The sequence below is a fragment of the Bos indicus x Bos taurus genome, chromosome 1 (assembly GCF_003369695.1).
Source record: "Bos indicus x Bos taurus breed Angus x Brahman F1 hybrid chromosome 1, Bos_hybrid_MaternalHap_v2.0, whole genome shotgun sequence".
In the NCBI taxonomy this organism is placed as follows: domain Eukaryota; kingdom Metazoa; phylum Chordata; class Mammalia; order Artiodactyla; family Bovidae; genus Bos; species Bos indicus x Bos taurus.
Genome location: NC_040076.1, coordinates 152,095,303 through 152,108,375, shown reverse-complemented (window position 1 = coordinate 152,108,375; position 13,073 = coordinate 152,095,303). Strand labels below are relative to the sequence as shown.

The following is a 13,073-nucleotide window of genomic DNA, read 5'->3' as shown; positions in this document are numbered from 1 at the left end:
GTTTGGTGAGGCAGGGGGAGAGGGGAGGTTCTCTTCCTGGCCTTAAAAGGCCATCAGTCTGTCAGATTAGGGCTCTCCCATATTGTCTCCTCTCCCTTTCCCTCCTAAATGCACTTTAGTGGGGGAGGCAGGACTTCATCGTGTGAACGTTGGGGTACACAGTTAAGTCCCCAGCAGTGGACTCAGGATTCAGACTAATCTGTCCTGATTCTAGAGTCTTAGCCATTGTGGTGGGTGCCATCTTACCCACCGTCAGCCACAAACTGGGTTCATTCTTGCTTTTCTGTGAAACAAAAGTATAGCTTTGGTTTCTCTCTTCTTGGTGATGGAACATAAATATTCCACACACTTTTCAGAAACTCACAGGTGTGCGTTGTGCATTCTAGTTGGACATAATTGAGGCACACCTGTCATCCATAGTATGCTGCATTTGCCCCATTTTCCTAATTATAAACTCTTCATGTTGCTTCTGATTATCTCCCATGAACGTGCTACAGAGATCCTGACAGTGCTTGTACCCCATTCTCCATGATTCTGAGTACATATTGCTCTGTGTGTATATTTTCCCTGTGTTCTCTTTTTTAAATTGAAATGCAATTTACAGTAAAGTGCACAGACTCTTAAGTGTGTAGTCTTGAGTTTTGGCAGATGTGTATACCTCTGCAGCCTTCTTCCCAGTCTAGATTTAGACGATTCCATCACTCCAGCCAGTGCCTTCATGTCCCTTTTCAGTCAGGCCTGCCTGTCCCGAGGCAAGCGCTGTTCTGATTTCTCTCACTAATTTTGTGTAATTTTGGCTGTTGTGTCATTTTGTAAGAATGGAATCATACAATGTGTGCTCTTGCACCTTGACTGCTTTTGCAGTTTGTCCTTTTTATTGTGTACATTGGTGGTGCATTCCTTACTATTTCGAAGTCGTGTTTCCCTGTATGTATATGCAACAGTTGTATCTATTTTCCTATAGGTGGACATTTACATTTCTTTTTTGACTCTTATGAGTAAATAAAAGATTGCTATGACATTTTCAGATGGATCTTCTAAATTTTCTCATGGGTAAAATAGTTGGAATGGAGTTGTGAGGTCACAGGGCAGGCCTCTGTATGTCCTTGATTAACTACTTAACAGATTGATAGATTGATGGGCATCTCTCCAGCCTTTTGCCGTTTCCCAGATTTCATACAATCCCTATTACTTTTTATTTCAAAGGCTATACGTGAGTCATGAATAATAGTATTTTGTTTGGTGTTTCTTGCTATGTTGCATAGTTATTTTAATTTTTTGAACACTGTGTACATTAGCTTTTTTTTGCTTGATAGCAGTCTTGAAAGGAGTGGTGGGCGGGTGCTAGTTCCCCCTTTACTGATAAGAAGACCAGAGGCTCAGTTTTACTAGACTTGAATAGTTACGCCTTGTAAATGACAGAACTGAGATAATTTGCTTCTGGTCTTTTCCATTTTGTGTATAGTTTGTCACTCATCTGCCAAAAATAGGATTGTCCCTGCAAGCAGAAGCTTTTTGCCATGTTTAGTTCTGATTATACTGCTTAATATTGATGGCTTACTGGATTCCTTTTGATTTTGCCATGAGTCCAGTTTATGGATGTGTTGTGACATTTTCCTTGTGTTCTGGGAGACCAATCACTGAATAGTAAACTGTTAGTTTGCCTTGTTAACACCAACTTTCCCACAAGGTAGAATCACAGCAAAGGCTTCTTTCTTCCCTCCCCGCTCGCGTGCTCTCTGTCTCTCTCTAATGAACGAGGTCCTAGTAATTTTTCATTTTGTAAAATACAGCATGTGTAGTACCTTGGGAAATAGTATGTTTTAAATTTTTTTGTATTTAACAGCAAAGTGATAAATCTAATTTTTAAAGCTTTGAAATTATAAATTAATTGTATCTCACCATCTAGAAAAGCAAGAGTAGTGATGAATGCTTTTGAAGAATATTCGTCAGTATTTCTTCTCATACATTTTGATGGAGATTGATGGCTATGCCTCAGTTGGAGGATGAACAAAGGGAATATTTTATCTTGCTGTATCTTGCATGGCTCTGAGTACTGCCTTTAGTTCAAGGTCTTTTGTTTTCTGGCTTGTTTATAGCAGGTTCTACCAAACTTTTTATTTCCTCAAGAAATTGGTTTTCCATCTTGCATGTACAATTTCTAAAGCTGTTAAGTCATTTGTCTTATGTAACGTATCTTCGTGTGTTTCAGGAAGCAGTTCAGGTGCTGTTGAAGCATTCCGCAGATGTTAACGCTCGAGACAAAAACTGGCAAACCCCTTTGCACACAGCGGCCGCTAACAAAGCCGTTAAGTGCGCGGAGGCCTTGGTGCCTCTTCTGAGCAATGTGAACGTGTCTGACCGGGCAGGGAGGACTGCGCTGCACCATGCAGCTCTCAGCGGCCATGGGGAGGTAGGCGCTGCCCTTCCCTCAGTGACGCTCTGCGCCCCCACCCCCGTTACTAATGAACTCACCTGTCCTGCTCCTTTTTATTTATGTTTGCCTTCTTCAAACCCTCAGACTTCTTTTCATCATAATTCATGATGTAACTTTCTCACATTTAGAAATTTATCAGATACAGCCCCAACCAACACTACTAACTGTAAAACAATGTGAAAAGTTTATTCTGTCATTGAAGGAAAAAATATCTAGAAAGTCAGAGCAGTTTCATTGTTCTTCCAGAAAGATGGTAGCAGAGGAAGGTAAGAGTGTAGAAAACATTTTCTTAGTTTATTTTGAACATTTAGTCAAGATTTCATTGATGACAGGCCATCAAAAGAAAACAGTTAAAAAAAAATAGTAGTTATCTTATACAACGAGCATTGGCTAATAATGTTAGGTGTGTTATAGCAAAGAGTGGGGCTTATGTATGTACATGGAAGACATAGGAAAGAATGAGACTCAGTTAGAAGAACCTTTGAGGCCAGCTTGTCCAGTTCATTTTTTTTGCAGACACAGAAACTCAAACGGGTAAATATAAATGGTCCTACTGTATGGCAGAGGGAACTACATTTAATATCCTATAATAACCTATAATGCAGAAGAATTTGAAAAATATATATGTGTGTATGTAAGTGAATCACTTTGCTGTCTACCTGAAGCATTGTAAATCAACTATACTTTGATTTAAAAAAGAAGAAATAAAGTGACGTTCCCAGGATTCGGGGGCTGAGCGCTCCCTGCTGCAGTGTTACTTTCACTCTTCTTCCCGGTTTTTGCAGCATAAAGAGTTCTTGCCTCCACTGCAGTTCCCGTCACTAGATGAGTCCCTTTTTGACATCTGCAGTGCCCTTTCCACAGGGAAACGACTGTAAATGTGTTTAGACATAATGGAAATAACTACTCTTGGTACGTTTTGAGCTAAGTAGACTGCAGTGGCCTTCAGGTCTAATCATATTATGGACACTTCATTTGTGTTTGAATTAAATTTAAGACATTTCTGCAATCAGAAAGTACTTTGAATTTTAATAATACTTTGAGCTATAAAAAAAGGAATAAAACATGTTGTTAAATACTCTCCCTTTATACTTCCCAGATTGGTGCTTAGTTGTTCATAAAACACCAGGACACAAAGTGGCATCTTTAAAAGATATTGATGCATGACTTCAGTAACAACCACAATAAAACCTTTTGTTGTATTTTGTCCTGTTGTTTATTAAATTATGTTAAAGCATTCAGTATACAATCTAGTGTTTCTGCAAGTGCAGAAATTCAGTGCCAGAGAGATTTGAGATGAGTCTTGATGATGGATATTCAGAAACACTTCTCAATTTTGATGAAACTATGTTTGTTTTTATTCCAGATGGTCAAATTACTCTTGTCTAGAGGTGCCAATATTAACGCTTTTGACAAGAAAGATAGACGTGCTATCCACTGGGCAGCATATATGGGTACGTCTTTTTTTTATTTATTTTTTGATATTAAGTGTTAAGTAAAAGTTGGACGTTGTCGTTCTTGCATTTGTATAGAATGTCTTTTAGGATAGTGAGAAGTTATGTCTCAGTTTGCTGCCCAAATGAAACCAGCTTTGCAGTAGGGGAGGCTAGCAAGGATAGGAGTACCTTGGGTCCAGTTCTCTTGCTGCTGCTGCTGCATCACATCAGTCATGTCCGACTCTGTGCAACCCCATAGACGGCAGCCCACCAGGCTCCCCCGTCCCTGGGATTCTCCAGGCAAGAACACTGGAATGGGTTGCCATTTCCTTCTCCAATGTATGAAAGTGAAAGTGAAGTCACTCAGTCGTGTCCGACTCTTAGCGACCCCATGGATGGCAGCCCACCAGGCTCCTCCGTCCATGGGATTTTCCAGGCAAAAAGAGTACTGGAGTGGGTTGCCAGTGTCTTCTCCCCATTTCCCTTGGAAGCTGTTTAAAATTAATTCTGTTTACCTTTAAAGGGAGAGACATCCTAGACAGAAGCCTGGGGTACAGTTTAGACTGGTGTTTACTAAAAGCTCATTCTTATCCTGAACACATCTTTGTTTGTATGGGGATATTAAGGTAGAAGTTGTGAAGATATATTAGAAAGCCTGTTACCGGACTTCCCTGGAGGTGCAGTGCGTAAGAACCTGCCTGCCTGCCTGCCAGTGCAGGGGCCGTAGCTTCCAGCGCCAGTCCAGGAAGAGCCCACATGCTGCAGGGCAACCAAGGCCGTGCAGCACAGCTCCCGAGCCCGTGCGCTGTAACTCCTGGAGCCCGTACTCAACAGCAGGAGAAGCTGCCACAATGGGAAGCCTGTGCACCGCAGCTCAAGAGTCGCCCCTGCTCACCACAGCTAGAAAAGAGCCTGAGCAAGCAATGAAGACCTAGTGCAGCCAAAAATAAACAAATAATTTTTTTTGAAAACCTTTTGGGCCAAGCACTGGATTAAATAGGCATATCATGTTTGATTTCTACCACAGTAATTTCACAGAAAGAAACTGAGGTGTAGATACCAACTTTTCTGCTTTTAACATTCTTGAGGGGATTCCCTGGTGGTCCAGTGGTTAGGACTGTGTTTTCACTGCCAAGAGCATATTTTCAGTCCCAGGTTGGGGAGCTAAGATCCCACGAACTGTGCCGCACAATGAGAAAGGGGCTGGAATTCTTGAAAAGTCTTAGGATCTCCAAAATCTGCTGTCTGAAACAGAGTCCGTGGGGAAATGGTCCTGGGGCAGACCACTTATGACCTGTGTCGCTCTGTGAGCAGAGCACTGCCAAAGCATTAATGGGTTCTTGAGGTGACTTGGACAGCCAGGGAGGAGAAGCGCCAACCTTCCTCAGGATGCTTACAAAAGAACGGAAAGATGCTGGCTTGTGGGTGCTGAAACCATGCAGGTTGAAGTGAATCTTAACCTGCCCCTAACTTTGCAAGTCCTGCAGGGCTCGGCTGTGCCTCAGGAAGGAAGCCGTGGATGGAGGCATCTTCAAGTAGAGAGGAACTCCTCTCTTTGCAGCCATGGAGCTCAGGACGTTTTCTCTTCCTCCCAGAAGTCCATTCTGCTTCTACTATGCTGATTCTTCTTGCTTAGGAAAGGTTACACGGACTGATGGAGCTGTTGTGTCATGCTGGTCTCTTCCCTCTCATACTGGAGTACCTCTCATGCTGACCACAAAGGGCAGTCTAGCCCCTCTTCACACAGGCATGGCCTATTCCCATTACTGCCTGCATTCGCTTTTGTCTTTTCCTAGCTCTCTCTTAAAACTAGAAGATTGATGGAAGATTATTGATTTAAAATTACTGTATAAAATTCTAAAATAGAAAAATGTAAGAAACCAAATGAACTCAAAGCAATTTGTCAATAACGCCAAGTTCAGGAAGATCCTTTGCCTATCATGAAAGTAACTCTGGAGCGGTTGGTGTTTCTCTCACACCAGAGGCTTGTGCCTCTAGTTACGTCATGGGCAGTTTTCTTCTGTTAATGGAAGGTAAGACATCCAGAAGCAAGTCTCCTGTGGTGTCCTCCTGCTGTCTCCTCACAGCCTGTAGATTTTCTGTATTGAAGTCTTGGGAATTTTTCTGAATATGCTAGAGTAGCTTATTCTTAAAGACAGTTTAGGAACAACGAGTCTGATTTTAAACTATGTAACTTATAGTAAAAGTTTCACACATTAAGCAGAGAGCATTAGGCTTTTTATCTTCAAAGAGTTAGGCTTGGCTAAACAGCAGTTTTCATAAAATTAAAGGCCACAGAATTTTGTGGGTTGCCTCTAATTGGGTGTGTGTGTATCTCAGGGTCCTTGGATGGCTTTGTTTTCCTTGATCTGCTAAATGTCATTTTTTAGGCTGATTGTGATTGTAGAAAATACTCTGTATTTTTTGTGCCTCACAGTCCATTTAATTTTTGAGCATAAACATTCAGAGGTTAATATTTTTTTTCCTTGTCTCTTCCTTCTTTAAGCTTGGAGAAAGAAGAGTATTTACACCCAATTTCAAAAACTTCAGTTGTTTTAGGTGTTCAGAATTAAAAGGAGCTAAATATACGGAAGTAGGGAGCTGTTTATTACCTGGTCTATTAGACAGGCCTGAAGTCCAGATCACTGTCACCTCTAGAGACTCTGTCAGGATTAGCCCAGGAAACACTGGACTCATATGTGTTCTTGTAATTTATTCCTCCCAGGCTTCCTTCTTTGCCTGCTGTCTCCTGGCTGAGACTACTTTTCTCTTTAGGCTCTACCTCTTCCCCTTGAGCTACGACTAAATTCTCAACTCCATCCTCACCTCAAATGAACTGATTATTTTCCCCTCCCTCCCCTGTATTTGTTCCTACTGTGAACCTTCATTAAGATCCCATTTACTCACTCATCTTTTCCGTTGCACAGTGCTTTTAACAAAATCCAGTCACCTTACTGTGATGACTCTGAGATAGAGGGCACTAAGTAAAGGTTAATTACCTTAATGAGCAATTCATTACATTATTTCTTTTAAAAGCAGTTCATAATTTGAGTTGATATGAAATGGTGTTTGGTTTTGGTTTTTTTTTTTTTTTTTCCTGCTCCTTTTCTTTCCATAAAAATGTGCAGACCTGCTGTACAGCACAGGGGACTGTACTCAGCACTCTGCAGTGACCTGTATGGGGAAAGGATCTGAAAAATAAAAAGGAGTGGATATATGTATATGTGTAACTAATTCACTTTGCTGTGTAGTAGAAACTAACACATTTTAAACCAACTATACTCCTGTAAAAATTGAAAAAAAAAAAACAAACATAGCTCGTTTTATTTATACATTCATGAACAAAAGAAAAATACAGAGAATTTTCCAAATTCCTGAAGGATAATGATTATACTTACCAAGCTTACATTGCTTGGATATAATTGTTTTTAAAGAACGTTGTTACTGATTACAGAATTAAGTATGCCATGCTATCTACTGAATGCTATCTTCTGAAAATACACTCAGATAAATTGAATGAAACCTAGTCCCCTTGGGTACCATCATTTTATATATTGATAAGGAGAAAACATACATATTCTGGCTAGGGTCTGCCTAGCTAGAACAATATATTTATTTCACTCTAGAACTCTCTTGCCTTTTTTCTTTCAAATAAGTCACACCAAACTGACTATGGAAAGACCTCTTCTTCATGTTTTCAGTGGTCCATTAAAGGAATTTATGCATATTTCAGAAATGTACTTAAATAAATATTTGTCAATTTTAAGATAGTAAATTTGCTTACTTGTGGCCCCTTTTAAAAATAGGTTTTTTATCAACATCAGGAAAAGTTCACACTTCCTGGAATCTACACAGTTAATATGACCTGCGTCATTTACTTAGAGTGATATATTTTGAACAGTTTTTCCAGTATGTTTGTGTTATGGGCCTTCTAGTCTTAAAAATCAGAAGAATTTGTTTCTTTTTGGCCTATTAGTGAATAATATGCATTTGCCTGGTTTAAATAAGCTCCATTTATGTGTGACCCTCCCAGGTATTATAGGTCCTGATTTTTAATACATTACCACAAACCCAAGTAGTTGTTTTTTCTAGAGCCATAGGTCAGAGAAGTAACATGTCTGTCTTGAGAGAGCTTTTGTACCAGCTACTGCTCTTATATGATAGTCACATTTACTTTGACATCTAATGATTTAATAGATTTTCTTTTGATTTTTCCTTTCCTAAAAATATAGTAGATATTTTTCATATAAAGATGGGAGAAAATGTCTGAAAGTATCCACTTAAATTGATAATTTATATATATAAACAACCAAATATACTTGATTCTTTATACATCTTATAGTATCCTTTTTTCAGGAGAGTGGGGTCCTATGTTTGAAAATCTCATATTTATAGTTTTTAACTTTATATACTCCTTTCCTATGAAGGCATATTAAAAATGACATCATGAACAACTTGTTTATTGCAACAAATGTTTATTGGGTGTCTTTTGTTTGAAGTATACCATGAAGGAGACCATAAGAGCCTATGACATTTTCCTTTAAAGATCCATATTTGGGAACCTAATACATAAAAGTAATTAAAATGTTAGTTAAATAATGATTCAAGTATAAGAAACATCACAAGGTATTATATGCTTATTAGATAGTATTTGCAGGTAGAAGGTGCTTTGGGCCATGTAATTCTGGGGAACTGGAAGCCTTCTAGGGCAGATAGGAACTGACATGGCCTTCTTCATGGATTAATAGCAATGATTAGAAAGAAACATCCAGGCAGAACATCCTGTGCAGTGAAGAAACTGGCTTCATGAACAAAGACACAGTGGTGGCAGAGCTTTGGGGAGGAGGAGGAAGCACTGTAACCTCATCTGGTGAGATGTGAGGGGACAGGAAAGGAGGCCAGTGGCTCTCTCACCTTTCAGATGCAGGTCCCCCTTCCTGGCCTCCTTGCATGGTTGGGGGCAGCCTGAGACTAGTTCTGACTAACAGAAGCAGCATGGCCTCTGGACCAGAGCATTTGATTAGTGGTGTGAAGCTTAGTCCCCTTTCTTGGCACAGTGACCAGCTGCCTTCAGGATTGTGTCAGCTCCATGTGTCTGGATCCTTGAGGGACTGAGTAGAGCCCTCTTGACAAGCTATCATAATGCTAATGAGAAAACACTGATTGTTTAGACCACTGAGATTTGGGAGTCAGCATGGGTGAGCAACAAACTAAGGTTGTTAAGGACAGCTGGTGGAAATAGAGAGAAGTTTTTAGGTTAATGTTCCAAAGACGACATTTTTAAGAAATATGGCCAATTCACTCCCAGATTTCTGAATAGAAGAAGATTCCGCTAAAGCTTGCAAACATAAACTAATGTCTTATATTAGAAATAAGCTAATTTAGTAACTTGAGAGTGTATTAAAAACAACCTCGGAAACATGATCTAGGGGAAAGGAGGATTGCAGGGTCATCATTGGATAAGATAATTAAATGTATTATTTTCAGCTGTTTGTTGCGCCTGTCAACATTTATCAAAATTATCCTGAATTCTTACTTTTTCCTTGTGTCCACTCTCTGGTTATAGCATGATTAATTGGTGACTGTCGAGCATTGTCTAGTTAATTTGTACTTTTACCTGTCTTTAAAGACATTCAAGATCGTATTATATTTCATATTTTCCATACGCTCTCTGCTTGTTTTTTTTTCTTCATAAACACATTTTCAGGTCACATTGAAGTAGTGAAATTACTTGTGGCACACGGAGCTGAGGTGACATGCAAGGACAAGAAGTCTTACACGCCTCTCCACGCAGCAGCCTCCAGTGGGATGATCAGCGTAGTCAAGTACCTTCTCGATCTTGGAGTTGATGTAGGTGTACAGACTAAGCAGGATGAAGAATGGAGCGTTTTGTGTGTTTGTGATTTCATTGTCTGTGATTTCATTGTCAGTGGAGGTTTTTTCAAATTTAAAAGATGTTTTCTTACAGTAACGTTTTTGTCTTTTAATAGTGTTATGTTTATACTCCTTTGCATAATATACAGTCTGCTGATTCTGACCAAGACATGAAGTTAGTCAAATGTGTTAAGAGGTAGAATATTTTCCAAAGATGAATGGTTGATTGACAGAGGTTTTCCTTTTCCATCACATTCTAGCCCCCTGTAGCTTCATTTCAACTGTGGAAACCAGCAGATCAGACATACTTGAATTATTTTCCTAAGTGGCTTGGTTATTGTTAGTAGTATTTGCCCAGTTTGTCTAATATTTCCTTTAAATGACTGTAGCTGTTCATAATACAGTGTACTGACCAGAAGTAGGCAGGGAAACTAGAGGCTTCTGGCCTCTAGTTAGCTGCAAGTATTCCTTACTATATGAGTCTGTTTGGTTAGGGAAGGGTTGCCTGCTTCATCTGAATATCTTTGATAATAGAACCGGGACAGCTAAGAATACCTGGCGCTCCCATAGTCCATCCTCTACACACATGTATGTTACCCGCCACCCTGCCCTGGTGGCTCAGCTGGTAAAGAACCTGCCTGCAGTGCAGGAGACCTGGGTTCAGTCCCTGTGTTGGGAAGATCCCCTGGAGAAGGGAATGGTTAGCCACTCCAGTATTCTGGCCTGAAGAATTCCGTGGACTGTATAGTCCATGGGGTTGCAAAGAGTTGGACGTGACTGAGCAACTTTCACTTAGTAGCTCTACTCTTATTTTAGGTACAGGTCTGACAAGCTTGTCTGGTTCTTTAAAACAGACTATTTGTTATTGTTTAGTTGCTAAATCGTGTCCGACTCTTTCACGACCCCATAGAGTGTAGACCACCAGGGTCCTCTGTCTATGGGATTTCCCAGGAATACTGAAGTGGGTTGCCATTTCCTTCTCCAGGAAGTGAGGGTCCCAATCCAGGGATTGAACCCGTGTCTCCTGCATTGGCAGGCAGATTCTTTACCACTAAGCCGTTGATTTAAAACAACCAGGAGAGAGGGAGGTAGTTTAGATCAGCTGCAAAGACAGAAAGATAGTTGGTGACCTGGTTGAACTCTTTATTAATTTAAGGACTATATGAAGCACTTAATTTTTGAAAGATAGGGATCAGAAAGCCAAACACAGTTAGGTAGAGTGCAAACAGATGAAAGGTTTTTTTTTCAATTCAGCACTTCCTATAGCTCAGTTTTAGCACCGAGATTATAATGCCCAAGAGACCCTTGATCTAGATAAATGAGACAGCCTACTTCTGGTCACTGTTTCAAGTCCATTCGGGGACAATTTTTAAAGCATATTTTATTGGCAGCAAAATAAACTCTGGTGAGAGTGTTCTTCAAAAAAAGTGGTCAGACTTTGAGCCACTTGGTGACCCATGGCCTCTGATTGCATGACTCAGCTTCTAAGAGCTGCCGTAACAAACAGCCATGAAGTGGGTGACTAAAGGCAGCACACGTGATCTCTCAGAGTTCTGGGAGCTCCAAGGGAGAATCTGTTTTAGGTTGCCAGCTTTGGGTGTTGAAATCTAGATGATTTGACTAAAGTTATGTGTGGCTTTTTCAGTTCCTCTTATTTCTGTTACTGGAGATCTGAGAAAGGAAAATGTTAAAGTTGTGACAGATTGGGCCCAACCACAAGGATAGAGGGCACAGAACTCCCTTCAGCTTTGATAATTCACTAGAAGGACTCCAGAAACTCACTGAGCACTATTATACTCACAGTTATGCCTTATTACACAGAAAAAATACAAACTAAGGTCAGCCAAAGGAAGAGACACACAAGTATTCATTCTAAATGCAAAGCTCCCGTTGGCCTCTCCCTGCAGAGTTGGGACTCTAATCTCCCAGCGTCAGAGTGTGACATACGCATGCAGTATTGCCAACCAGAGAAGCCACCCGAGCTTTGTTATCAGAGTTTTGTTGAGATTCCACTAGATGGGCATGATTGATCAGAATTGCTCATGTGATTGATTTCAGTCCACTGAGACCAAGTGATCCAAAGCCCTTCCCCCAAATCCCATGGCTGTTTATGTGGCCCTGCCCCTGAAGACTATCCGCTCTGCTAACCCTCCTCTCAGCTGCAGGGTACCCAGCTCCCACCCTAGACAAGCACATGTCTATCAGGTGTGCCGTGGGTTACCTCCCAGAGGACAGGGACAAAGGTAAAATTCTTCATTACAGGAAAGCTGTGTAAACTTGAAAATGTTAATCCAATATATTTTTTAAGGAATAGAAAGATAAACTTGAGTTATATGAATTATTTCTCAGTACTGATCACATTGTTTAGAGCATACTCATTTTGGTAACATATCAGTGTATCAGTATGTAGGCTGGAATATATCTAGAGCCTAAGTTTGTTGCAAAAATGAGTTAAATAAATAGGAAAGGATGTCACTCATTTCTTAAAAATCTTGCAGTCTACTAAAAACCAACTTTCATCTTTGGTCACTGTAAATGAACCAGGAGAAAATATGTGTGTTTTTCAGTATATGTCAATTTTCAGTTTGTGTCCATTTTTCATGATTCTTAGAGTTAATGCTTTAATTGTCTCTACCTAGAATGCTTTTTAAAATATTTGTTTTCATTTTCCTAAAATATCTCATGTAATCATTCAGTTTTGTCTTGAAATAGACATTTGTCTATATGAATTATATTCCCTGATGGTACAAAATCCATTTGACACCAAAATGCTGCAGTTATGTTCGTTTTTTTAAAATAAGTTTAAAATTATAAGCCTTATCTGTATTATTTATCCCTGTTTCTCACTTTAATAATTTGATTTCAACCACAACGTTGTTAAGGTAGCTTACAACACTAATAATTAGGAAGACTGCATTAACATTGACGTTTTTGTCTTCCAATAGATGAATGAGCCAAACGCCTATGGAAATACACCTCTTCACGTAGCCTGCTACAATGGACAGGATGTTGTCGTGAATGAACTGATAGACTCTGGTGCTAATGTAAATCAGAAGAATGAGAAAGGGTTTACTCCTTTGCACTTTGCTGCTGCATCTACACACGGAGCATTGTGTTTAGAGCTTCTAGTAGGCAATGGGGCCGACGTCAATATGAAGGTAGGAAGTCAGATCAAAATCCCTACCTAGTGTTTCGGGTTGTGCTATGTTAATACTGTTGGTAGCACATACCATTCAGCAGTAAAAAGGAATGAGTTACTGGTACATACACAGATAAGTCTTAAAAGTACTATGCTGAGTAAAAGTGTTACATAAGAATTTGTTCAC

General features: G+C 39.9%; 1 protein-coding gene across 3 annotated transcripts in view; it reads left to right on the top strand.

The window, feature by feature from the left end:
* The window catches only part of ANKRD28 (ankyrin repeat domain 28), a 217,960-nt gene that overhangs the window by 153,595 nt on the left and 51,292 nt on the right, over window positions 1–13,073 (top strand). For all 3 annotated transcript variants that reach the window (XM_027549361.1, XM_027549374.1, XM_027549368.1), the window contains 4 exons: window positions 2,213–2,413; window positions 3,804–3,891; window positions 9,581–9,723; window positions 12,693–12,905. In XM_027549361.1, coding sequence (XP_027405162.1) covers window positions 2,213–2,413; window positions 3,804–3,891; window positions 9,581–9,723; window positions 12,693–12,905 — 645 coding nt within the window. The remainder of the gene's footprint in view (window positions 1–2,212; window positions 2,414–3,803; window positions 3,892–9,580; window positions 9,724–12,692; window positions 12,906–13,073) is intronic.